We start from the raw sequence: 22,228 nt of genomic DNA, 5'->3' as shown, positions 1-22,228 counted from the left end.
TCGCTCCCGCACGTGCGAGAGCAAACCGGACTGAGTGCCCCATGGTGGCCCACCGCAGCGGATACCTGACACGCATGGGCCACGGCAGAGCAGGCGAGAGCTGTTTATCTCCTGCCTCGGGGAGCCAGACTGGGTCTGACCATTCAGTCCCCGCAAACCAGAGCTTGACTAGGCACCAAACACATCACTGGGTGTCCGAAAATTTGCCCCAGTCATCCTCATTTTTCCAGATTCTGAATAGCAAAGCAATTGGGGATGGGGCTGCTCAGGTGGCAGAGCAGCCACCTGAGAAGAAATGTCATTTTCTGGGTTCTGGTGTTACAGGCCAAACTTTGAGGGATGTTCCCCTTGTAAATACCCTAAAGGCTTTGGGGTTTTGGAGGGGGGGGGGGAAACAAACTTAAAAAAAGAACAGTAACCAAACCAAAGGGTGTTTTTAAGGAAAAGCCTGACTCCCCCTTAAGCACCCTGTTTCATGTCTGGAAGAGACGGGAGAGAGGTGAGAGCGACGGGAGAGCTTGGCTTCATCAGGCGATGGCACAGTAAGGCTGCCGCGCTGCCCTCCGGGGAGATGGGCTTGTTGACTGCCCTGCTCCAGAGGGGAGCAGAGCCTGGAGCCGTCGTTAACTGCATTTAATTGGGTATTTGAGACTTCACCCCTCCTGGATGATGGGCCCAAGAGCAAGCCTGGCTTTTGCATCCACAGTGAAGAAGGCCGAACTGCTCACGGCCCTTGCAGGGAGCTGCAGATTTTAGGAAGAGGGTTTGGCCCGAGCAGTGCAGAAACGCTGTGCCTGTGTATAGCAAAACCAACCCACAAAATAGCCCCGGACCAATCCTTCCCTTCCCAAATGGTGGATGAGCTCATTCAAGCCACAGGCGTTGGGCTCTGTTACCACCTGTGGCCACCCTCAAACGCCTCTGTCCACTTTGAGGTGTCCATGAAGATGGAGGAAGAGCTGTGGAAGAGCCAGAGGCAGGGCAGGGAGCCCTCCCTGGTCCAGCGGTCCTTGGCACAGTCGTACACCTCCATCTCCACCCGGTAGTCGCCGTCCATGCCTTTCCAGTGGCCCCCCGTGACGAAGAGCCGGTCGCCCAGCGATGCCATCCCGCCGTTCTCGTGGAGCGTGTGGAGCAGCTGCACCTGCGGCAGGGACATGCCAGGTGTGGAGCTTGCCCAGCAAATTGCAGCCGGGTGCGGGAGCCCCGCATGCCCCGGCAGGAGGGTGTTGGACGGGAAAGAGCCCTCCATGGTGAGCATAAACTTTGCTTAAAATTATAACCCGGTGCAATTTTTTTGCCAGAGCAAAGGCCACGCATCTAGGTGCAGAGGTAGCAAGCACAGGGCTGGTGCTGGGGGCAGACAAGGCAGGCCGGGGGCAAATTCAGCTCCACAGGGGTTAACGGTGTGGTGGGGTGAGCAGGCCTGAGCGGCTCGCCGGGAGGGAGAGGGAGGCGCTGGCGTCCGGCCGGGGAGCCAAGGGGGGGGCCGTTTCCATCGCATGGCGCCGCGCGAGCCAACAGCTGCAGGAGGAGCCCAGCACCAGTCCTGTAACCCAAGCCGGGCAGGATCCCGGCACCCAGCGGAGCTCACCCACCTGCGCCTCAGGGTGCCCACGCCTCAGCAGGCTGCTGTGAGACAGCCCTGGGGATCTGCCGCTGCAGCCTCAAGCGGCTGGAGGAAATGAGTTTGCAGGGGCTCAGCTGGCGTGGCCAAGTCCCTGACTTTTGGCAGCTCCCTGGGTGACCAGTCACCCAGCTGCTTCCCCCGGGGCTTGCCGAAAGCTTGGAGGTTGATGGACATCTGAAAGCCTCAGTGCTGCGGTGGAAAGGGTTGGCCTGGCCATGAACCGGCCAAATCCCAAACAGGCTGGCACAAACCCTCTCCACCCTCCTGTCAAGGCACGGGACTGCACCCAGACTTTGCAGTTTTTGCGCCTGCCTTCTCAAGGCAGAAGCCCTCTCATCTCCTCCTTCGCTCTGGCCTCACTTCCCTCAGAGGGAGTAGAAGTCTGTAGAGGTTTGGCACCTAAATCTTAATGGATAACTAAAAGCCGCTCTCTGCGTTTAGACCTGGAAAAGTGCAGATCAGTCTAGTGCCCCCATCCCTGGGCTCCCAGGAGAGTGAGGCTCACCGGGTCCCATGCAGCCCTACCTTCTGCCAGATGTTTGCCTCAGGGTCGTAAACATAAACCTTCTTCGTGTTGTCACCAATGAGGTAGATGAGCCCATGCAGGGAGGCACAGCGTGGGGCCGAGAGGTACTTTGGGATGAACGGGGATGTAATTACACTCCACAAATCTGCAAGGAACAGCTGTCATCATCATGTTAAAGTGCTTCAGACGCCTGCTATTAATGCAGCTATGTCTCAGTGACCAAAAAATTCATCACTGGCCCCACAGTTATTCGAAGAGAGTGCTTAAAAGAGAGGAGACAGACTGGCCAAGCAGGGGGGCATCTTCTCTACCATCCACAACAATTTTCTTGTGTAAAATAGGTGGGGAGTTGTTCATACCAGCAGCATGGGATGGTAGCAACCACCATGGGGCTGAGCAGGAGCTGTCTGAGGAGGTGCAGTTTGTCGAAGGGGTTTTTTTAGCTTTTCCCTCCCCAGCTGAGGAGCTGTCTGAAGGCCACCCCAAGGAAAGAGGCTGGGCCCAGTGTGGAGGCCAAATGCTGAGACCTTCTAGATGGACCTTGGACCAGCACCGTAGCTTTGTCTCCAGCTCTGTCTCTGGCTCCATCTCCTGCTGCTCCTGACTGGACTCCCGGGATGAATCCTGGACCCGATCCATCCCCTTGCTGTGTCCAGGGCTGATGCTGGACCCACTAGCAGCACTTAGCTCTGCCCACCCTGTCCATACCCTGTGAGATGGTGTCTCACTGCTGAGGGCACCACCTGTGCTGGGCTACCCTTGGCTCCTGGCACGGCTGTACTCTGGCTGCTCCTTGAGCACTTTCTGAGAGACGCTGACATGGGGCCCTGTGCGTACCTCTGACGGGGTTGTAGCACTGCAGGGTCAGGGCGTTGTACTTGACGGCGCAGGAGCCGATGAGGTAGAGCTTCCCCAGGCAGCCAGCAGCTGTGAAATTGCTCACGTACTTGAGGGCCGGGCTAATGGCGCACCAGCTCTTGTTGTAGGGATCGTAGCACTCCACTTCCACGATGTCCACCGTGGTACCTGTGGGGTGGCAGGGACACTGTGGTCCAACTTGGCCCAGAGCGATGAGCGCGGGAGGATGCCCTGCACCCTCTGAGCCCCTGGCAGCACCCAGGGGCTCTTTGTATCGCAGCACCTGGAGCGCTGGGCGCCCACGCTGCCTTACCACCAATAACGTAGATCTCGCCGTTGAGGACGGCGCTGGTGTGGTTCGTTCGGGCTTTCAGCATCGAAGCAATGGGCTTCCAAGCGCCGTCCTTGAGGCAGAAGCGCCAGGCCTGGGTTGTCGACCACGTGTCGTTCTGGGACCCCCGGGAGCCACCTAGAGAGGGAAGTGCCCGGCCGTGGGGAGGGATGGGGTCAGGCTGGGCTTCCCAGGATCCCCTCTGAATGCATGCGTCTCCTGGGCATCCCTCCTGGGTGGTCAAATCCACCCAAGAGAAAAGCAAGAAGAGGGCTCTTGCTTGCAAAGGTCTGCTCCCAGCAGCCTTGGGGAGAGGCACTGGTGTTTCTGCCCCACTTGGGGAGTCGCTGGGACCCACATCACACTCACACTGGCCTGGAGGGATACGCACTTTTGGAGGGCAGCCCTGGCCCCACACCAGCACCCTGGCCCAGTCTCTGCCCTCCTGGCCCTGGTGTGGGTCTCAGCACCTGCTCCTCGAGGCGATACTCGGGGTCCCCCTGCCTCAGCTGGGAGTCCCTAACACCTACCTGTGACGTACACGTCGTTGTTCAGAGCCACCAGGGAAAAGCCCCATTTGTTGTAATCCGGGAAGTCGGGCAGAGCCATCCATCTCCCTGAAACACAGCAAACGCAAGCGTTAAAGCCGTGGCCTTGGGACACCCAGAGTCACATCATGATGGGGGGGCTTGGAGACTTGGAAACTGCAGCTGGGCTCAAATCTCACAGCCTCCTCATCTTGTTTGCTTTATTTATTCATCGCTGTTGTGCAATCGGAGGCGCTATGGGGTCTGGGTGAAATGCGAGACCGTCTCCTCCTGAAGAGCGGCTGGTGGGCTGCTGTCGGGAAGGGTGAGCTGGGCAGGCAGATGCTGCTTCCAGCCCTGCCAGGGCTTGGTCTGAGTGGGAAGGAGCAGGGAAACCACACTGGTCTGCTCTACAGTGGGGTCTGGGCCAGCAGGTGGATTTGGGGCAGACTGCGGGGTTAATTAACCCACAAAGCGTGGGGGGATTCAGCTGCCCCGTTCCCCACCACAAGCACTTACTGCTCTTGGGGTTGTAGAAGGCGAAGTTTCTGGGGGTGGCCGGTGTGTCCAGCCTGCTGTCATCATCCTCGCTCTCCTCCAGGACCCGGCCGCCGACCACCACCAGCACCTCCTCCAGCTTCTGCGGCACGGCAAGGGGCCTCTTCTGAGCGCTGGAGCTGCTTCCGCCCTGACGGCAGAGGCCGGGACGGCACCGTGAGGCTCCAAACCCTGCTCCTGGCTTATTGCTCCCCGACTCATCACTCCCTGACCTGCGTCTGGCTGCGGGGCTAAGGTGCCTCCAGCAGCACAGAGGTAGGCCGGCACCTCCCACATCCCCCTGTGCTCTTTGGACACTTGTGATCTCCTGGACAAGCATTTATGCCTTTACCCGTTCCTCACTAGGCTTCGACTAAAAGCATTGCCCCTTCCCACGCTCACTGGCCCGACGGCGACGGGGAGCCGGCCTCCAAGCCTGCTGCCACTGACCGTGGTGCGGTATCGGGCGACGACGGCCTTGCTGGCATCCGAGTCACGGACGAGTGGCTCAGCAGCGAGCAGGTTCTGCAGGTACTGGTCCGGCAGCGAGACGAGGTGGGCCAGCTCAAGCAGCTCGGGCAGGAACTGGGCCCTGGGCCCCGCATCGTAGCGCACCCAGCGCAGCACGGCCTCGGCCAGGCTCTGCTCCTCCTGCACCTGCAGCTGGTCGTTGGAGAGGTAGATGGCCAACCTCTCCTTGGATAGCTGCAGGAACTCCTCCTGGCGAGAGACATCTTCAAAGTTCTCCTGCAAGAAAGACCAAGCCTTGGAGGACACCTCAGGGCAGCCGTGGCTCTCTCCAAACTCGCAGATACCTAGGCAGTTTGTGGCGTCCATCTGCTGCCGGAGGTAGCGGCTGCAGACTTTCTGGATGGTGGGGAAGTGGAGCTGGTTCGAGGTGCGGATGAGCCCCTCCACGTTTGCCTGGTTGATGGTGATCTTCCCTGTGTAGGCAAAGTCGAGCAGCGTCTCCAGCGCGCCGGGGTCCACCTCCTTGATCTCCACCCGGGCGGTGATGCTCTCGACGAAGTCACCAGAGAACATGGCGTCGAAGTAGTGGCTGCAGAGGGCCAGGACGCCGCGGTGGCAGGGGAACTCCCGGCCACCCACCAGCAGCGTCACGTCCGAGAGCTTGGGGTTGGCGCGCAGGCGCTGCAGCCCCTCCAGCACGCTCTGGGCATGCGATGCGAGGCAGAAGTCGAAGTCGTCCACGTTCCTCACCATGGTGCCTGGCTTGGCGGCCAAAGCCGTGCCGGTGCAGGGGCGCCCAGGAGGCCTCGCTTGGGAAGCTGCGGGCTGATACTGGCGTATCCGCTCGCTGGCGTGACAAGCCCGGGGAGCAGCAGATGAGTGTGGCGAGGGTGTCCCTGCGAGGAAAAGGCGATGACGAGTCCCACCCCGAGCGTGTATGTGCCTTCCTAAAGTCGCCCGTGTGATTTATAGGCACCAGCTGGGACAGGGGGAGCGTTTGCAGTGATGAGCTGTGCGCAGCAGGCTAGTTCTCTGCCCAGGCACCCCATGGCCTGAGTCATGGGGCCGGGTCACACGCCGGCCCCTCCTGGGCAGCCTGGCTGCTGCCACGACCTATTTTTCGGGAGGGTGGAGAGAGGCGGGAGGGTGGGTTTGCCATTGCGTCAGACCGCAGCCTGGGATCCGGCGCTGGGACTCTCCGAGTGCTTTCTGCCGTGAGGGAGGTGGCCGTGACCTGCCGCCTCGGCTGGCAGCGAGCCCGGGGACAGCAAGGCACGGCCGGCACGTAAAAATACGAAGGGCCGAGCTTTCGGCTGGTGCAAAACACGTCTTGTGACGCCGCTAGCCCCGGGAGCAGCAGCGGGGCAGCGCAGGCGCGTGCGGGCGCACGGGGTGGGGTGCGCAGCCCCGCAGCCGCCTCGGCTTTCGCCCCGTCAGGGCGGCACGCTCCAGCCCGCGCGGGGAGCCTGGGCCGAGCAGGGGCACGTGCTGGACGGTGCAGAGCATGCCTGCACCCCCCCCCCCCAAACGGTGTCCTGAGTGGGGGGCCCATAAGGAGCGAAACCCCGCAACAACCCCCCCACTCCTGAAAGCATCCACCCCCCCACCCCGGGTGTCTGGCATGGCTTCCCGGCGGGACAGGGCCGGGCAAGTCCGGCTAGCGCGTCCCTCCTACAGTTGCTCCCCGCGCGGCACCCAGCTGCCCCCGCTCCTACCTGGGCTTTGCACCCCTCAGAGCACCCGCCGCCTCGCCTGTCCCGTGCAGCTGGCGAGCGACGCGGCTGGCGTCTGTGGGCTGGGGAGCGACGTCCCCCCGTCAGAGACAGGGTGGCAGCTGGGGCTGAGCCGGAGGGGCTATATTTAGCCAGCTCTGGGACTTGGATCTTCCCCAGCTGCCTGCTCTTAAAGGCGCCCGCGGGGCAGCAGGCAGAGCTGCCCTGATGCTGCCCAGCCTGCCTGGTCTCGTGGTGCCCCCGAGCTGAGGCAGTGCTTTGGTGGTGTCAGACTTGGCTACGGGCTCTGCTGCGCTGGAGAAGGGCTGGGGAAGCGGGTGGACCGTGGCTTGGCAGCCCCAGGATCATGCAAGCATGCCATTTACTCAGGGAGCTGGCAGCCCGCACCTGCAGGAGGGAAAGCACCCCTGCAGGCGAAGGGTCCCTCTGGGGCACCGAAAACAGGCAGGCCAAGTGCAAGAACAACCGCTGGGCTGTGCTGCTTTTCACAGGGACACCCGAGGGTGCACACAGGGAGTGCATCGCGCCTGGGGCAGCAGGACCAGTGACACCACTGCATGTGTGCAAGAGAGAGCGCAGGGGAAAATGCTCCCTGCATCCAACCCGTCCCTCATCTCCGCTTCCAGAGATGTTCCTTCTCTCCCGCTATCTGTGGCTGGTGATGCTGGTTGCTAAATATAGGCTGTTATCTTCCTCCTTAGTGGTGAGCGGCTCTCCCGGCCCTCCACAGGAGTGGCTGCAAATAAATCACAGCAGCTGTCTCCCCAGCACCCAGCTGAGGGCCGGGGCAAGGGGCCAAGGCGGCGGGGTGCCACCATGGCGTGAGGGCAGGGTTGGCCCCAGTTTGTGCCCATCTCTGCCTCTACCTCAGGCAGAGCTAGCGCTCGGGGTGGCGATGCCATCCCTGTGCATCAGGTGGATTTTGCTGGCTTCTCCCTTGGCGGAGGACACGGGAGTCCGGGCGTTCGGGCTGGGAAGGATGGGGTGATCCTCCAGCTTTCTCCATCACCCCCAAAGCCTTGAACCACCTCAGAAAGACATTCGGTCTGCAGTGATTTTTTTTTTTTTTTTTCCGCAAGACAACACCGAAATGCTTTTATTAAGCCTGCAGTTCCCGTGGAAACTGAGCCCTTTGCAAAAGGCAGCAGGAGAAAAAGGATACGGGAGCAGGAGCTCTGGTGGAAAATACCCAGATGTAAACGGTCGCTTCCCTCTTCCTGCCAGCCAGCTCATGGCAAGAGCTTCATCTGCTGCTTGCCTTGCAAAAAACTGAAATAGCAGAAAAAGCAGCAGTCTAGGAAAGGCTGCTAAAGGCCCTGAAAGCAGGGGGTACCTAAATCCCTGGGAGCCTGTGGTTTCGGGGTGCCTCAGAGAAGGTCCCTGCTGGTGCCCAGCCCTCTCGTGAGAATGACGGTGTCTCAGAGTCATTTTTCTGCCTATTTGCTTCAGTGTGGGAAAGGCATAGCAGGGAAAATACCCCGCCGAGGCAGTTTTTGCCCTTAAAACTGCCCCAGACACCCCCCCCCCCCCAAGCAGCACTGCAGAGCCGGTGCCTCGGGGCTGCCGGCCTCACTCCTCGAAGCTGAAGATCTCTGCTTCCTTCTCCTTCCAGAAGGCGAAGCTGCGGTCGATGTACCTGCAGATCTCCTCGTTGCTGACACCGGCGAAAGCGGCCCCGCAGCCCGGGTGATGCCGGGGCGGTGGGCTCTGTGCTGGCGTGCTGGCTGCGGGCTGCCGAGGGCTTCCCGCAGCGCCCCGGCCCGACCCCAGCCAGCACACGGAGCCCTTGGTGCTGCCAAAATACCTCGCCTTGATATCTTCAAAGCTGTCTTTCCAGCCTCGCCGGCCGGCATCAATCTCATCCGTCACGGCCCGGTGGAAGGCACGCACCGTGTCCCAGCTGTGCCGGCCCAGGTGGTCGAACACCTCGAAGCAGAGCAGGTGCCGGCCCCGGCGCTCTTCCGGGGAAAGGTCCTGCTCCAGGATGCGGAAATAGCCCAGCATGAAGAGGTCCAGCGTGAGGCTGTCGTAGTCGGCCGGCACGCCGTTGATGTGGGGCAGGAACTGCTCCGGGGAGTAAGTGCCACGCTGGCCGGGGGGCCGCCGTTGCGCGGGGCCGTGGGAGGTGACGTCCTTCCAGCTGCCGATGAGCTGCTGGATGGCATTCCTCTGGTGGACCAAGTGGCCTACTTTGGTCGTCTCCCCCGGCGTTTTCTCTGCGGATGCCTCATCCGCTTTGGGGCCCCTGGCACCCTCCCTCTGGGCCCGCTGGGACTCCAGCGTTTTCCTGGCCGCGGCGCGCAGGGACGGGCTCTCAGCAGATCGCTTCCAGTGGCTCAGGAAGAGCATCACGATCCTCTCCTTCCTGAGGCTCGCTGACTCCGGCACTGGCACCGGCACCGGCGACCCACTGGCGTCGGAAAACCCTTCTTCGCAGCTGATCCCCGAGTCGCTGGCCACCTCCGTGCCGCCGGACTCGCTTTCCCCTCCGGCCGGCTCTCTGAAGCCGCTCGGTGCCTCCCGAGACGGTCCCGCACCCCTGTTCCCGCGCCGCCCTGCCGCCACCAGGCTCCCCGAGGCCGGGCCGGGCGCCGGGGCCTCGAAGGCGCCGCGGAGGCTGCGGACGGAGACGCCGCACTGCCGGATCTCCCACTGGGCCGTGCCGCCGGCGGGGGCGCGGGGCCGGGCGGGCGCGGGGGCGGCGGGCGGCGGGGGCGCCGCGGCCCGGGCGCCCTCGGCGTTGGCCAGCAGCAGGGCCAGGCTGCTCACCACGCCGGCCAGGCGGCCGCACCACAGGGGCAGCGGCTGGCCCGGCGCCGGCGGCGGGCTCTGCACGGTGATGCTGAGCAGCGGGGAGGGCAGCAGGGCGCGCAGCTCCTGCGCCAGCCGCTCCAGCTCGCCCTGGTACTCCTCGCCGCGGCGCCGCAGGCGCAGGCTCTCCACCTGCCACTCCAGCTGCGCCAGGTCCGCCTCGGTGAGCAGCTCCCCGAAGGGGCCCAGCATGGCGTCGCGGGCCGGCGAAAAGCACCACGCGCCCAGGCCCTGCGGCAAGGGGGCCGTGAGAGCCGCACGCCGCCCCCGGCGCGAGAAAGCTTTGCCGGGCGGGCAAAGCCGGCGCGAGCGGCGGGTGCCCGCCGGGCCTCCCCCCGCCCCCCAAAATGCCCTACCTCGCCTCCCGCGGCGTCGTCGGCCGCCAGGCGGGCCCGCAGCCGCCGCACCATCACCTGCCGCTTCCACTCGGGGATCGGGCGGCCGTGCTCATCGTGCGTGGGCACGAGGGCGTCCACGTCCGCCGGGTCCGGCCGGGGCGAGCGCACGCTCCTGTGCTGGGGTGCTGCCGGCTCCGGCGTCCCAGCCTGTGTGTGTGTGGGGGGGTGTCGTTCCCCTTGCCTGGGGACGCCTGGGCACCCCCCTCCGTGATGGCCCCAGGGCGGATGAGAAGGAGAGGAACGGGGCAGAGGGGGAAAGCGCCAGCCCCAAGCGCGGCGCTGCAGACGGTGCGGGGGACGTACGGGGTCTGTGAAGGGCGCCGGGATCCTGGCTCGCTGCGCGGGTCTCCTGATCTTCAGCTCTGCCAGGAGCGATTTGCTGGACTCGCTGGGCTTCATCATCCCGCAAGACTTGGTCACTGGCGAGGAGAGAGGGACAGGCGTGCGTTAGGCGTTAAGGTGTGTGTGTGGGGGGACGTTGGCGGAGCGCGGCGGGACGGAGGCCGGGTTTCGTGCGTCGCGGATGCTTGCACCGCTGAGGATGCGTGGGGAGGCCCGGCGATCGCTTAGCGCCCCGCGAGCGAGCAAGACCCCTTTCCTGCGTGGCGCGAATGCAACGGCAGGGAACCGTTCACAGCCGTTTCTTCCTGCTCTAGCAAATGCAAGCGAGCAGAACCGGTAAAAGCTGCGAACGCATCCGTCAGCGTAACCCCGTGCTCCTCCAGTTTTATCCGCGTGGTCTTGGCTCACAGCGTTCTGGGGGGACCAACAGCTCCCTCAGCCGACACTGCTGCGGCATCACCACCTCCCCGGGCCGGCTGCCGGCAGGGCCCCGAGCCCCGGCATGTCCCCTGGGGGTTTGGGGGGAAGAGGACTCACTGGCTGCAGGCGGCCGTGCGGGGATGGCCCCTTCTCGCGGGGCGGCGGGCGGGCGCCTTGCGTGCTGCTGCTGCTGCTGCTGCTGCGGCGGACTCATTCGCCGGCCAGCCTGGGGGAGGGAGCGCAGGGAAGGTGAGAGGGGTCCCCGGTGGGGGGCGAGCGCCCCCCCCAGCGCTGCCGGCTGCATCCTCTGCCGGGGCAGGACTTGCTGTGGCAAGGTGAGGTTCCCCCATCCCGTGTCCCCGCGGCCGCCCTGGGCAGCGGCGGAGGACGCTCAGCATTATCCTCCTGCCCCACAGCCCTCGCCGGGGCACGTTTGAGAGGCCTTTTCCTAGGGAAATACGACCCTTCCCCATCCCCGAAGACACCTCCATTTTCGCACATTCAGTGCATGGTGCAAAACCCAGCCTGGCCCCAGGCATGGCCAGAGCGGGCAGCTGGAAAGGCCAACATGGTCCTTGAGCCCCGGGCAGGTTTTGCAGGGGACAGCGGGCGATTCGCCGCCGCACTGTGCTTACAGCTTGGGCAAAGGAGGCCTCAGCTTTGCCTGCCAATTGCCTGGCAGGTCTCCTACCCCGCCGAGCCCGGGTGTCCTTACACAGCCGGCACGGCCACCGCTACCGGATCCGCTTTCCTGACCTGGTTGGGCAGGCGCCAGGCTCGCAGCGCGGCCGCTGCCGCCAGCCCCGCTGCGGCCGGCACGCGCGCAGCCCTTCAGCGCCCTTGGCAAAGCAGGGAGTGTGTACGTGCTTCCAGTTTCAAGGCAACCTGAAAGAAAAAGTGGCTGTGCCCTCCTCGAAATGGAAAATCAGAGCTGGAATGCGTCCAGATGGGGTGGAACTAGCTTTTCAGTCTGAAATGAAACACCTTGTTTAAATTTGGAGGGTCTTTTAAAGCCATCTTGCTGAAGGTAAGGACGAAGACAAAATGATCTGAAGGGAAAAGTGAAAGGTCACATTCGGACTTTTCCAGATTCCCCCTTTTCTTCCTAATTTTTTTCCCCTAATAAAATGACTCTACCATTTTTACCCGCGCTTGCACACCGGCTCGTCTCAAACCAAAGGCGACGATACTGCAAAGGAAGCCCGAGACTGGCTGTGCGCGGGTGATCCTCCCAGCCTCTGCTGCGCCTGCACACGCTTGCGGAGAAGCTCCCGGGGAAGAGCCATGGATGCTCCCTTTAAAGGTGGAGAAAGGGAGGGAGGGAGGAACCATGGAGGCCCCAGACACTCGTGGAGCCACCGCGCAGCGAGGACCGAGTGAGGCGCCCGCCTTTGCAGCCCTGTTGGGCTGTTCCTCTCGCCCTGAGACCTTCTCCCGGTGCCCAAAACTTACCTGGCCGCCCCTCCCTTCTCCAGAGGGAGAGCGCTTTTTCAGGATACCATCAAGCCGAGCCCAGCGCCTCTGAACGGGTGCGACGAGGGGCGCTGCCGTACACCTCTGCTGCCAGGCGTCCGCGTGCCTTGCGGTGCTCCGTCCCCACCGAACATCTGCTCACGGGGCTGCAGGGCACAACGGTGGGGAGAAGCTCAGCCAAGGAGCTGATTTCCTTTTCTTTTTTTCTCTCGGTAGCATATTCCAGGGCGATGGGAGCTACCTGCCCCTGACCCCTGCGGGACACCCCCAAATGAAGCAGGATGTTCCTTACCGCCCCGCGGCCCCGCTGCCGGGAATCGCTGCCGGCAGCCGCGGTCATGGCAGGACACGGCGCTGAGCCGGCGTGCTGGGGTCTGGCCAGACCGCCGGCTACGGAGGCACCCCGGGCCCCGGGAAACACCGCGCTGCGAGCTCAGCTCTCCCTGCACCTCCTGCTGGGTGAAACCCAAGCAACTAGAGCCCACTGCTGCCTGCTCGCTCCCTCAGGGTGTTACCTTTAAAAGAATAAGCCTCATTAGCGAAGCAAATGTGTTAGGCAGGATCTGCAGCTAACCCATTTCCACCACTAGCAGACGGCTTTTCTGGAGCCAAAGATCTGGCCGATACTGGCCTTCGTGGAGCTGGGCAAGGTGATATGCCATGGCAGCGCATCCCTGAGCCCTCCGGCCATGCCAGCAAGGATCATGTTGCAAGGCCAGGCGGCTGGATCTGTCCCCTGCCCTCCCACAGCACCATCAGGTGCACCAGAGAGGCTGCTAGAGAACCAGGAGTATTTCTTTGCACGGGGGAAGAAAAGATTTAGTTTGTGCCAAAGAGCGTGCCACACTCTCTCCAACAGGGTCTTGCTCAGCTGCTCTTTTCTTCACAAGCCCCGTAGTTTTTCTTGCTTTTTGCCATGCCTCTGGATGTGGGAGCTGATGATGGAGAAGAGGCCCAAGCTGCTGGGCTGCAGAGGTCTCTTCACCAATAGGACCAAGGCAGAGAGGTTTAGCAGGAGTAGTTTGATATGAAGATGAAAGAAAGCCAAAGCACTGCAAAGGGTGTCAATAACTGCCCTGACGTAGCCAACTTCAAAGCTCAGCAGCAGATTCAGGTTGAAAAGAGGAAATGCAGCTGCCAAGGACTTATATCTGAACATATCTACATCTGAACTGCCCCAGAGGAAGGGAAAAAAAGCTAGAGAAGAAATTCCCCAGGTAGGCTGAGTTTGAAAAGCCAAGTGCTAAGGGCTCCTTGCCTGCCCTGCCCAGTGGGGACAGTGCCCTATCCATTCGCCCGGGGAAATGCTGAACCCCCTCTTCTCCACTGTCGGGGCATGCTACTAGCACCAGGACGATAACAAAATGTCGGTGCCTAATGCAGCTAACCCCGCCAAATGTCCTGTGCAGAGAGCAATACGTACCCAGCATGGTCCTCCTGCCCTGTCTGGGGACCACCCGTAGCAGGGATCCTGGGGCTAAGAGAGAAGTCCGAGGGGCTGGAGAACCTGGCCTGGCTCTGCTGCTGGAGCTGGGCAAGGAGCGTGTTTGAAGCTGTAGGAGGGCAGGGCAGAGAGCACAATTAACATCGCATTAATATTTAACGGAGGGGCATCAAGTGTCAACGCTGTGCCCAGTGGGTGGGACTGGCACTTTTACAGGAAACCATCATTAGATAGAGTTGCTCCGATCCTCATCCTGCCTCACTCCTCTTGTCCCTCCTGCTCCCTGGGCCTGTGAAGAGTGGCCCTGTCACATTTGAGACTGGATGAGGCATTTCATCCAAAAATAATTTTCTGACCACAAAGCCTTGGCTGAGCCCTGACTCCCTTTCCAGCCCCATCCTTTTAGGAGTACCACGTCCTTAAGCTGAGGAGTCTCAGCAAGAGATTCTGGGGTCAGCTCTGCCTAGTCTTCAGGGCATTCCCAGACTGGCAAACAGGCCCTACATTATGGCCAAATGGGAGAAGACAGGACACAGGAGATTCGCGGCCTCCCCAGGACAGTGCCTCCATCCCCGTCAGCAGGACAGGGGAGATAGATCATGACACGGCTGCTGCACAGGGCTCACCTGGGCTCATCCACCAACTTCTTTCTCCCACTGCTTGCCGGACACTATGCACTGGCATCCATGGGCACATACATATACATCAACGCCTGTAATCATAGGCACGGTCCCATCAACTTCTTGTTTGCAGGATCAGCTCCTTGCTCTGCAGCCACAGCCTGGTCCTGGGGGCTGTTACTGCTGCTGGGGAGGCAAGTTATGTCCACAGCCTGAGGGATATAGGAACCGTTCGGCATAGGCCAGCAAGGCGAGCAGGCACCAGCTGAGTTTCCTTTCCCTTTGCGCAGGGCAGGAAGGGATCTTCAGCAGAGGGATCTGTCTCACTGCTTCCCTAACATTTGTTACTGATATTCAGTGATGTGTTTGTGTTCCTTCACTCAACCTCCATCCATTATATATGGACAGAATGGATTAGTGGAGCTCAGTTACATGAGAGAAATTCAATCGAGGGGTTGGAATAAAATCAAGAAGCAGGAGATCAAAGCCTTTAAACGCTAATCGCCCTGCGAGGCTCCATTACAGATTCAGTGTCTAATCTCTCCCCGGCCCAGGCAGGCTGATACAGTGGGAAGTGCTGGGCTGCCTGAAGCTGCTGTCCCCCTGCTCTCACTCGGGCTGCCACGTCCCTGCTCCCTGCACAGCAGCTGAGCTCTCCTGCTGCCCGGTCAGGCTCAAGCCAGGCTGTCTGCCCAGTGCCGTTCCGTGGCCACAGTGCCCTTGGCCTGAAGGGACAGGAGCTGTTCTGGTGACACATGTTCCAGAGTGGTAAAAGTTCAAAAATGCAGAGCACCTCTCCTCTGCTCGTGGGGGCTCAGGGGGAGATGGGAGCAAGTACTGGCCAAGATGCCTAAACATGATCTAAAGACTGGTGCCAAAGTTTGTATTTAATGACCTAAATCAGAGCAGCTACTATGAAACCATAGGAACTACAGGGACCATAGGGGAATTAATTATCTGATTTCACCCTGAAATACGGCCATAACGCTAGCACCCCAAAACAGAACTTTGGCCTCGTGGTTCTTGGTTTGTTTCTTTGGATCATTTGGTCCAATCTTCAGCTAGTTTCCATCAACAGAGTGCCAGTGCTCAAAAAGGCCATCTTGATTTACATCAGCCAGAGAAATGGCTCTGAGCGTGTAAAGCCAGTCCCAATGTCTTCAAAAAGCCCAAATTCAGGAGCACATTTCCTGGAAGACCTCAAAGAGTAGTGAACTGGCTGGGCTGGTCGTTGTGAGACCATGTCCCGCCAATGCAGGACTCTCTTCACTGCGAGAGCAGTCTGCGCTGTGCCGCCTGGACTGGAGGCAGCAATGCATCCTGCAATATTGATGGGGGATGTAGTATGAAACACGGGAACATGGCCTGATGTAGAAGGTGCTACATGTCTCAGGTTAACTGGACAAGTGTCACAAGCCGTGACATGAGTTGCACATGAACCCTCTCAAGTCTTGTTCCCAGCACAGAGGGCGAGAGCTGAAGGTTTGCCAGCTTCCAGGCGAAGAGAGGATTTTGCCAAAAGCACTGTAGGCATCAGCTCTTCCTCCAGATACCAGAAAGCAGCTTGCAAACACCCTGTCTCCTGCTCCCCTCTCCCATATTGAAATTGGCTGAAGGACAGAAAAGGTCACCTCCAAACCCAGCAAAGCCTGGAACCTCTGACAAGTGGATGTTAGTCAAAAGGAGTCTTTGTTAAGTACCAAAGCAGCAATAATGATTTTTTTTCAGTCTCTGGAAATGCTTGCAACAACACAGAATGTGCTGGGCAATCCCATGCACTCCATTTCCACCTCCACCAGCTTCCCATTCCCATCCCTTCTCTCCCTCCTACGATGGCCCAAAGAAACTCCTTCCTAAAGATGCCTAGTGGGTATGAATGGCCATACTGGTATAGAGCAATGGTCCACCTCTGCAGTGGTAGTGCAGGTCCTACAATACCTTATGCTGAATCAATATGGCAAAGAAATCCACAGCCTTATCCACACTAATGGAAGAACTGGTCTGCTCACCCCTGTTCCCATGCCAATTTCTCACAGCCCTCCCTCCTCCCGTGAGATCCTCCACCATCTGCCACCCTGCACATGAAGAAGCACTTTCTCCTGCTTGCCTTCAGTGGTGGCTACAACCTTGGGAAAGCACACTCCTGCCAGGGTGGCTGGGGCATATACACGTCCCCAGGGGAGACTGTTTGGGCAAACACTGGCTTTGTGGGTACCTGGGAAAGAGTGATATAGCAGGGGTGGGGATGCCTGAGCAAGAAGGCCTCTCTCACCCCCACTGCAGAGGTGGCTGACAGTGACCTGCTAGCTAGGTGATTGCTTTGGCTTACAGATGGGGTGCTGAGGAGGGACACTTCATACTCTGACCAGAGTGACATAGGGTACCAGAGTCACTGGGAGTGGTTTCTGAGATAAATCTCCATGAAGTTTGCCTCATTGCATTCACCTGCCCAGACCCTGAGGGCACTAAGAGGCCTTCGTCCCTCTGATCAGCCTCACCTGGGACCCCCACCCACTGACCACCCACAGCCCATTGGTATGGGGGCTCCATTTAAGCTCAGGCCCAGGGCCCTTAGTCCTTCCTGATGTTGTGGGTAGAGCTGGAGGGAGCTATTGCTGGCTTCCCCACTGCTGTGTGCAGGGATGATTTGGTGCTGCAGTGCAGGTAGGTGCTCAGGGCTGGTGCCCTGCCAGGGGGGAGCAGGTAGCCCCCAGCTCAGCCCTGGATGCCAGGTGCTTCTCTGCTACTGGCCCTGAGGGAGGGGCTGAACTGAGCAAGGCTGGGGCTGAACCAGGCCAGCAGTGAGGGTTTGGCACCCATCCCAGGGTGCTGCCCCTTCATGCTGCCCTGCCCATAGGGGAGTGCTGGGACACCCCCTCCATGTCATTCCCACACAGAGGGGAGCTGGGAAGGACTCTGAGTTTGGAGGGGAGGTGTTAGGGCTCCCCTACAGGGATCTTGCACACCCCGGTGCAGGGAGAAGAGGGAGACTTGGTCCTGTCATGTTGCAGCCCTCTCCCCCTGCTTTCCAGGCTGGTAGTGCCCCGTGGCTCAGATGGCAGCACTGCATTGCTGGGAGTCACAGGCAGCTCAGGGCAGCTGCCCTGGATCTGGCCCACCTGCTGCAACCCTCATGCTGCCCCGCATGGCCTTCTCCCTCCTGGCCTGGGGAGATGCTCAGCCACACAGGAGCAGCTGATTGGCCCTGGTTGTTGCTGCAGCCCCAGTGCTGGAGGCTGAAGGTACTGGTAAGCCAAGACCCAGACAGACTTCATAACCCTGAACCCTTGTGCTGCTTCTGTTGTGGCAGTGTGGGAAGCTGCCCTGCCCCTGGGGGTCAGGGCTGTAATGGGACAGGACTAAGTCTCCCTCTTCTTCCTCATCCTGACACAAGGCTGGGTGAGACCTGGGGTCACAGCAGGACTTGAGCCCATCCCAGCATGACAGCAGCACAAAGTCCTGCATGGACTGTGCTGGGCCAGGGGCTGGAGTGGGACTGCTTGCAGGGCAGGAGGAAGTGTGCATGGAGTTTGCAATGCAGCCTGGTTCTTGGGCCCACTCTGGCTGCTGGCATGAGCTGTGCAACTCGGTCCTTTCCAGGATGTGCTGTCAGCAGAGAAAGGAGGACTTTCCAGGTGACAGCAGCATTTTGCCTGCAGCCAGCACAAGCCACTGCATCAGGCAATGCCTCTGGAGGCCACTTGAGATCTGCCCTGCCACCCTGTCTGGGAACTTCTGACATTGCCTGGGAGGATTTTGTTTTTTTCCCCCTTGTGTCAAATAGATGCCCAGGCTCTTGCCAAGACCACCCCCCCTGCTCAAAGCCAGGTCAGCTAGTGCAGTCTGCCTGGGACAGTGTCCAGGTGGGTTTTGGATAGCCCCAGGGAAGGAGGGAGACTGCATGTCCTCTCTGGGAAAGCTGTTGCAGTGTTTGATCACCCTCCGAATGAGAAGGGTTTTCCTTGTGTTTCAAAGGAACTTCCTATACTGAAGTACTGTATGGTGACTGGGTGTCCATTGCCTCTGGTCCTGTCACTGGGCACTGCTGAAAGGACTCTGGCTTTGTCATTTTTACCCCCATCACATGGACAAGGACACATGAAGATGGTCCCCTGAGTCTCCTCTTCTCCACGCTGAACTGTCCCAGCTCTCTCGGCCTCTTCTTGGGCTAGAGAGGCTCCAGTCCCTCAATCCAATTTGGGGTCTTGGCTGGACTTGCTCCAGTTCAACAATGTCTCTCTTGTCCTGGGAGCCCAGGACTGGGCACAGCCCTCCAGACATGGTCTCCCCAGTGCTGAGGAGAGGGGACTAACCACCTCCCTCCAGGGTGGAGGGAAATCTGGGAGACAGAGGGGCAGGACTTGGCATTTCCCCGAGCTCAGCTTCAGGAGGTTCCTGGTGGCCTGTTTCTCTAGCCTGTTGAGGGCCTGCTGAATGGCAGCACAGCCAGCGGGTGCCTCAAGCCCTCCTCCCTGTTTGCTATCATCTGCAGACTTGCACTCTGTCCCATCCTCCAGGTCATTAATGAAGGAGTTCATCAGCATCAGCCCCAGTATTGACCCTGGGGTCCTCCACTAGTGTCTGCCTTCAGCTGGACTTCGGGCCACTGATCTCAAGCCTCTGAGCCCTGCAGCTCAGGCAGGTTTCAGGCCCCCCCTCACTCTGCATTTCCCTAACCTCTACTTCATCACTTTTCTAGGAGGATCTTAGGGAGACAGGCACCGAAAGGCAGACTAAAGTCAAGGGAAACAACACCCACTGCTCTCCCCTTGTCCAAGAAGCCAGGCATCCCATCGCGGAAGGCTATGAGGATGCTCAGGTCTGATTTCCCCATCCTAAACCCATGCTGACCACTCCCAGACGCCTTCTGGTCCTTTGTATGTTTGCAGCTGGTCTCCACGATGCCTTGCTCCATCGCCTTCGCAGTCATCGAGGTGAGCCTGACCGGTGAGTAGCGTTGTGGCGCAGCGAGGCCCGGCTGTTGCCTGGGGATGGGGAGCTGGGAGCTGAGGGCAATAACACCTGCCGGCAGGGCAGCGGCCTCGCCAGCCAGGCCCTGAGTAGCACCCGAGCGAGGCAAACAGGGCAAAGCCAGGGATCATGCCAGGATCTACCCAGAGTGCAGAGGGACGAGGCTGGACTGAGGTCAAGCTGGGAAGTGAGTCTGCAGGTGTGGGTCAGGCCCAGGGATGGGATCAGCAGGACCACAGCTGAGCATGGGATTGGCAGTGGCTGAGCTGGAGACCAGCCCTCCTCCTGCACAGCTCAGGCAGGCACTGAAGGCCACGTACTGAGCTGAAATGGGCTCTGGGGCCCATGGGCAGGGTGTGGGGGAGGCCCCGGGTGAGGCTGCTGCAGGCCATGAAGGCCTAGGAGTGCACACAAGGCCCTGGCATGTCCTTCCCTGCACCCTCTTTCTTCCCTTCCTCAAGACGGGGTGACATTTAACCCAGCAAGTTTGAGCTTTGCGCAAACATCCAGCCCCCACCTGGGGACTTTCTGAAGTCTAGGCGCTCTTCTCTGTCAGCCGAGGGTTGAACAAAGTCACCGCAGAGATGAGGGTGCTGGTTGCAGGCAGCGGGTGCTCCCTGCCCTTTATTAAACACAGGGCCCCACACAGCAGGAGGCACAAGAGGCTCCCGGGCGCCCAGGCTGTCTGCTCGGCTCTGCTGCGTCGTTTCAGGCCTTGCTTTCCACAGCGAAGGGAACTGCAGCTCCCGCTGCCCTCGTCTGTCCCTGCCCCGAGCCCCCAGGCAGCTCCTGGCAACAGGGGATTCTAGAGGAACATGCGGAAATGGGGCAACAACAAAATGTTGCACAAGAAAATAAGAAATAAGGCCATCACTTCCATTTCGACGCTAGGAGCTGGCCTGTCGTTGTGAGCCACGCTCCTCTGCCTCCTCCACCAAGCTGGGGGCTCGCAGGCCGCCGCGACCATAAATCCCTCGCGGAGCTCGTCGCCTCGCCTGGGGGACCTGCTGTGGTGGCAGCCTTGAGAAGCTGCTTCGCGTCTCCTGCTGCCGGTGCTGTGGGACCTGTGCCATAACTGGCCCCCGGCTCGGGGTCTTGCCGAACGGTCAGCGTGAGCAGTTGCCTGAGCCCTGCTTGGCCACCGCCTGCAACTTGCTGGGGCGTCGCAACCCCTCTGGCGCAGAAGCCTGCTGGGGCCATCAGGGTCACCCCTCAGGGACCTGCTTCGGGCCCTCCTTGCTGCAGAGCGGGAATGAAATCTCCCTCCTTGACGGCCGGCAGAAGAGCGCCTGGTGCGGTTTGCCTGGGAGTTGTCGTCAGGTCACCTTGTGTGGACGGAGTGGAAAGCTCGCTGGCGGAGCGGGCACTCAGCTCTGGTGGCTGACAACTGCTGGATACAGCCAAAGCAGAACCTGTGCTTGCAGATGGTGACATAGGCGGTGCTGTCAAGTGCGGTCAGGCAGATGGAGCAGCACAGGTCTTCTGAAGCATCTGGCGGCATTTTCTGCTGCAGCGGGCTCATGCTGGCGCCAGGGGAAAAGCTGCCGTCCTCTGGAAAGTCCTCTTCTGAAGACATGTCCTGCAAAGGAAAGGGACATAGAACTTGTGCAAGCTGTCCTCGCGACGAAGGGAGGAGAAAGCAGCAAAGCTGTGGAAGGGGAGAGCCGAAGAGCTGCGCAGTCTTCTTGAGGGCTGCAAGGAAGCAGCCCAAGCACCGTTAGCAAGTCAGCCAAAAGGTCTGCCCGCTCCCACAAACAGAGTTGCAGAGTGGTTGAGGTTCTGTTGAAGAGGACTGGAGCCAGTCTTGACCCCTGGGCTACACTGCTAGCTAATGGCCTCCAAGGAGACTTTGCGCTACTCATCACAACCCTCTGAGCTCTGCAATTCAGCCACTTTTCAATCCCCCTCCCTCCCTGCTCATTTAGCCTGTACTTCCTCAACTTGCCTATGAGGATGTGATGGGAGACAGTGTCCACGGCCCTCCTGAAGTCATGGGAGACAACAGGCCCTGGGCTTCCACCAAGAACACTGGCCCTCGAGCAGAGAAGGTCGTGGGGCAAAGGTCCTCCCCACGCAGCGAGGGCAAGGAAGGCCAGGGCAAAGGAAGGGAAGCGGGGGAACTTTTTGAAGCGTCCCCAGCCGATGCCCTGCTTCCAGGAAAGCTGGGGAAGGAAACTATAGACTTTTTAATAGACACCGGAGCGAGGTACTCTGTGCTTACGAGTTGTAAAGGAGCTTGAAGTAAAACTCATCTGGCAGTTGCTGGGGTCATGGGAAAGCGTGCTTTGAAACCATTTTTAAAGCCCGTGGAATGCACAACCAGAGATACAACTTGAACTCATAAGTCTTTCTATCTGCCAGAGTGCCCCTTGCCTCTCCTCGGACGAGTTTTGTTGTGTAAACTAAGGGCTCAGCTAACCTTTTCTGATCAATTGATACAGTTCCATGTGCCAAAGGAAAGGGCTTGGAGAGCCCAGTTCTGCGTGATAAGCGAGAAGCAGTTGCAAAGGGCGGGAATTCCCAATGCAATCCTGGATGCCGTAAAGGCCTTCGTATGGGCCACCGGGAAGCCTGGACGAGCAGCGAATGCAACACCGGTAAAAGTTGATTTAAAACCTGGAGCACAAGCGGTAAGAAAAAAACAACATCCTATTAAGTTAGAGGCCAGGCAAGGTTTGGAACCTTTGATAAATGCCTTTGTCCCAAATGGACTATTGCAAGAATGTCAGTCGGAGTCTAATCCCCCTATTTTAGCAGCAAAAAACCCCCACACCCAGGAATAGCCATTAGGACAAGACTGAAGAGAAATCAACCGAATAACTGTTGATGTTAAAAACTAGTCGCCTTTGAATGGGAAAGCCCTAGCACGGGTCGGAAAACTCAACTTTGCTGGAGTGTGCTACCGCAAGGATTTAAGAAGAGCCCAAGGCTCTTTGCTAATGGGCTTGCTAAGGAACTGGAGGACTGGCAAGGTAGGAATCCTCCTGCTCCTTTGCTGCAGTATGTGGATGCGTTCTATGCGCATGAGTGACAACACGTAGCAACAGGAGTTTTGACAGAGACCTTGGGAGAATGGAAGAGCCGACCAGTAGCCTACTTTTCTAAACAACTGGATGATGTGAGTAAAGGATGGCCA

At 59.8% G+C, this 22,228-nt stretch overlaps 2 protein-coding genes across 2 annotated transcripts; both read right to left on the bottom strand.

The window, feature by feature from the left end:
* Nucleotides 1–594: 594 nt before the first annotated feature.
* On the bottom strand, nt 595–5,666 carry KLHL30 (kelch like family member 30). Its single transcript, XM_067301494.1, has 7 exons — nt 4,860–5,666; nt 4,392–4,560; nt 3,876–3,962; nt 3,328–3,483; nt 2,994–3,182; nt 2,156–2,301; nt 595–1,144 (listed from the first exon to the last, which is right to left on the bottom strand). The coding sequence occupies exons 1-7, from the start codon at nt 5,631–5,633 to the stop codon at nt 893–895; spliced, it is 1,773 nt and encodes a 590-aa protein (XP_067157595.1). The 5' UTR covers nt 5,634–5,666; the 3' UTR covers nt 595–892.
* Nucleotides 5,667–8,182: 2,516 nt separating this feature from the next.
* ESPNL (espin like) lies at nt 8,183–19,051 on the bottom strand. The gene is made up of 5 exons (XM_067302200.1): nt 18,881–19,051; nt 10,702–10,810; nt 10,126–10,241; nt 9,776–9,969; nt 8,183–9,662 (listed from the first exon to the last, which is right to left on the bottom strand). Exons 1-5 carry the CDS (start codon nt 19,049–19,051, stop codon nt 8,183–8,185), a joined length of 2,070 nt encoding a protein of 689 aa, XP_067158301.1.
* Nucleotides 19,052–22,228: the final 3,177 nt, after the last annotated feature.

Source organism: Apteryx mantelli, chromosome 9 (assembly GCF_036417845.1).
Source record: "Apteryx mantelli isolate bAptMan1 chromosome 9, bAptMan1.hap1, whole genome shotgun sequence".
Classification (NCBI taxonomy): Eukaryota; Metazoa; Chordata; class Aves; order Apterygiformes; family Apterygidae; genus Apteryx; species Apteryx mantelli.
The sequence above is the reverse complement of the archived record's forward strand: the minus strand, read 5'-3'. Positions and strand labels throughout refer to the sequence as shown.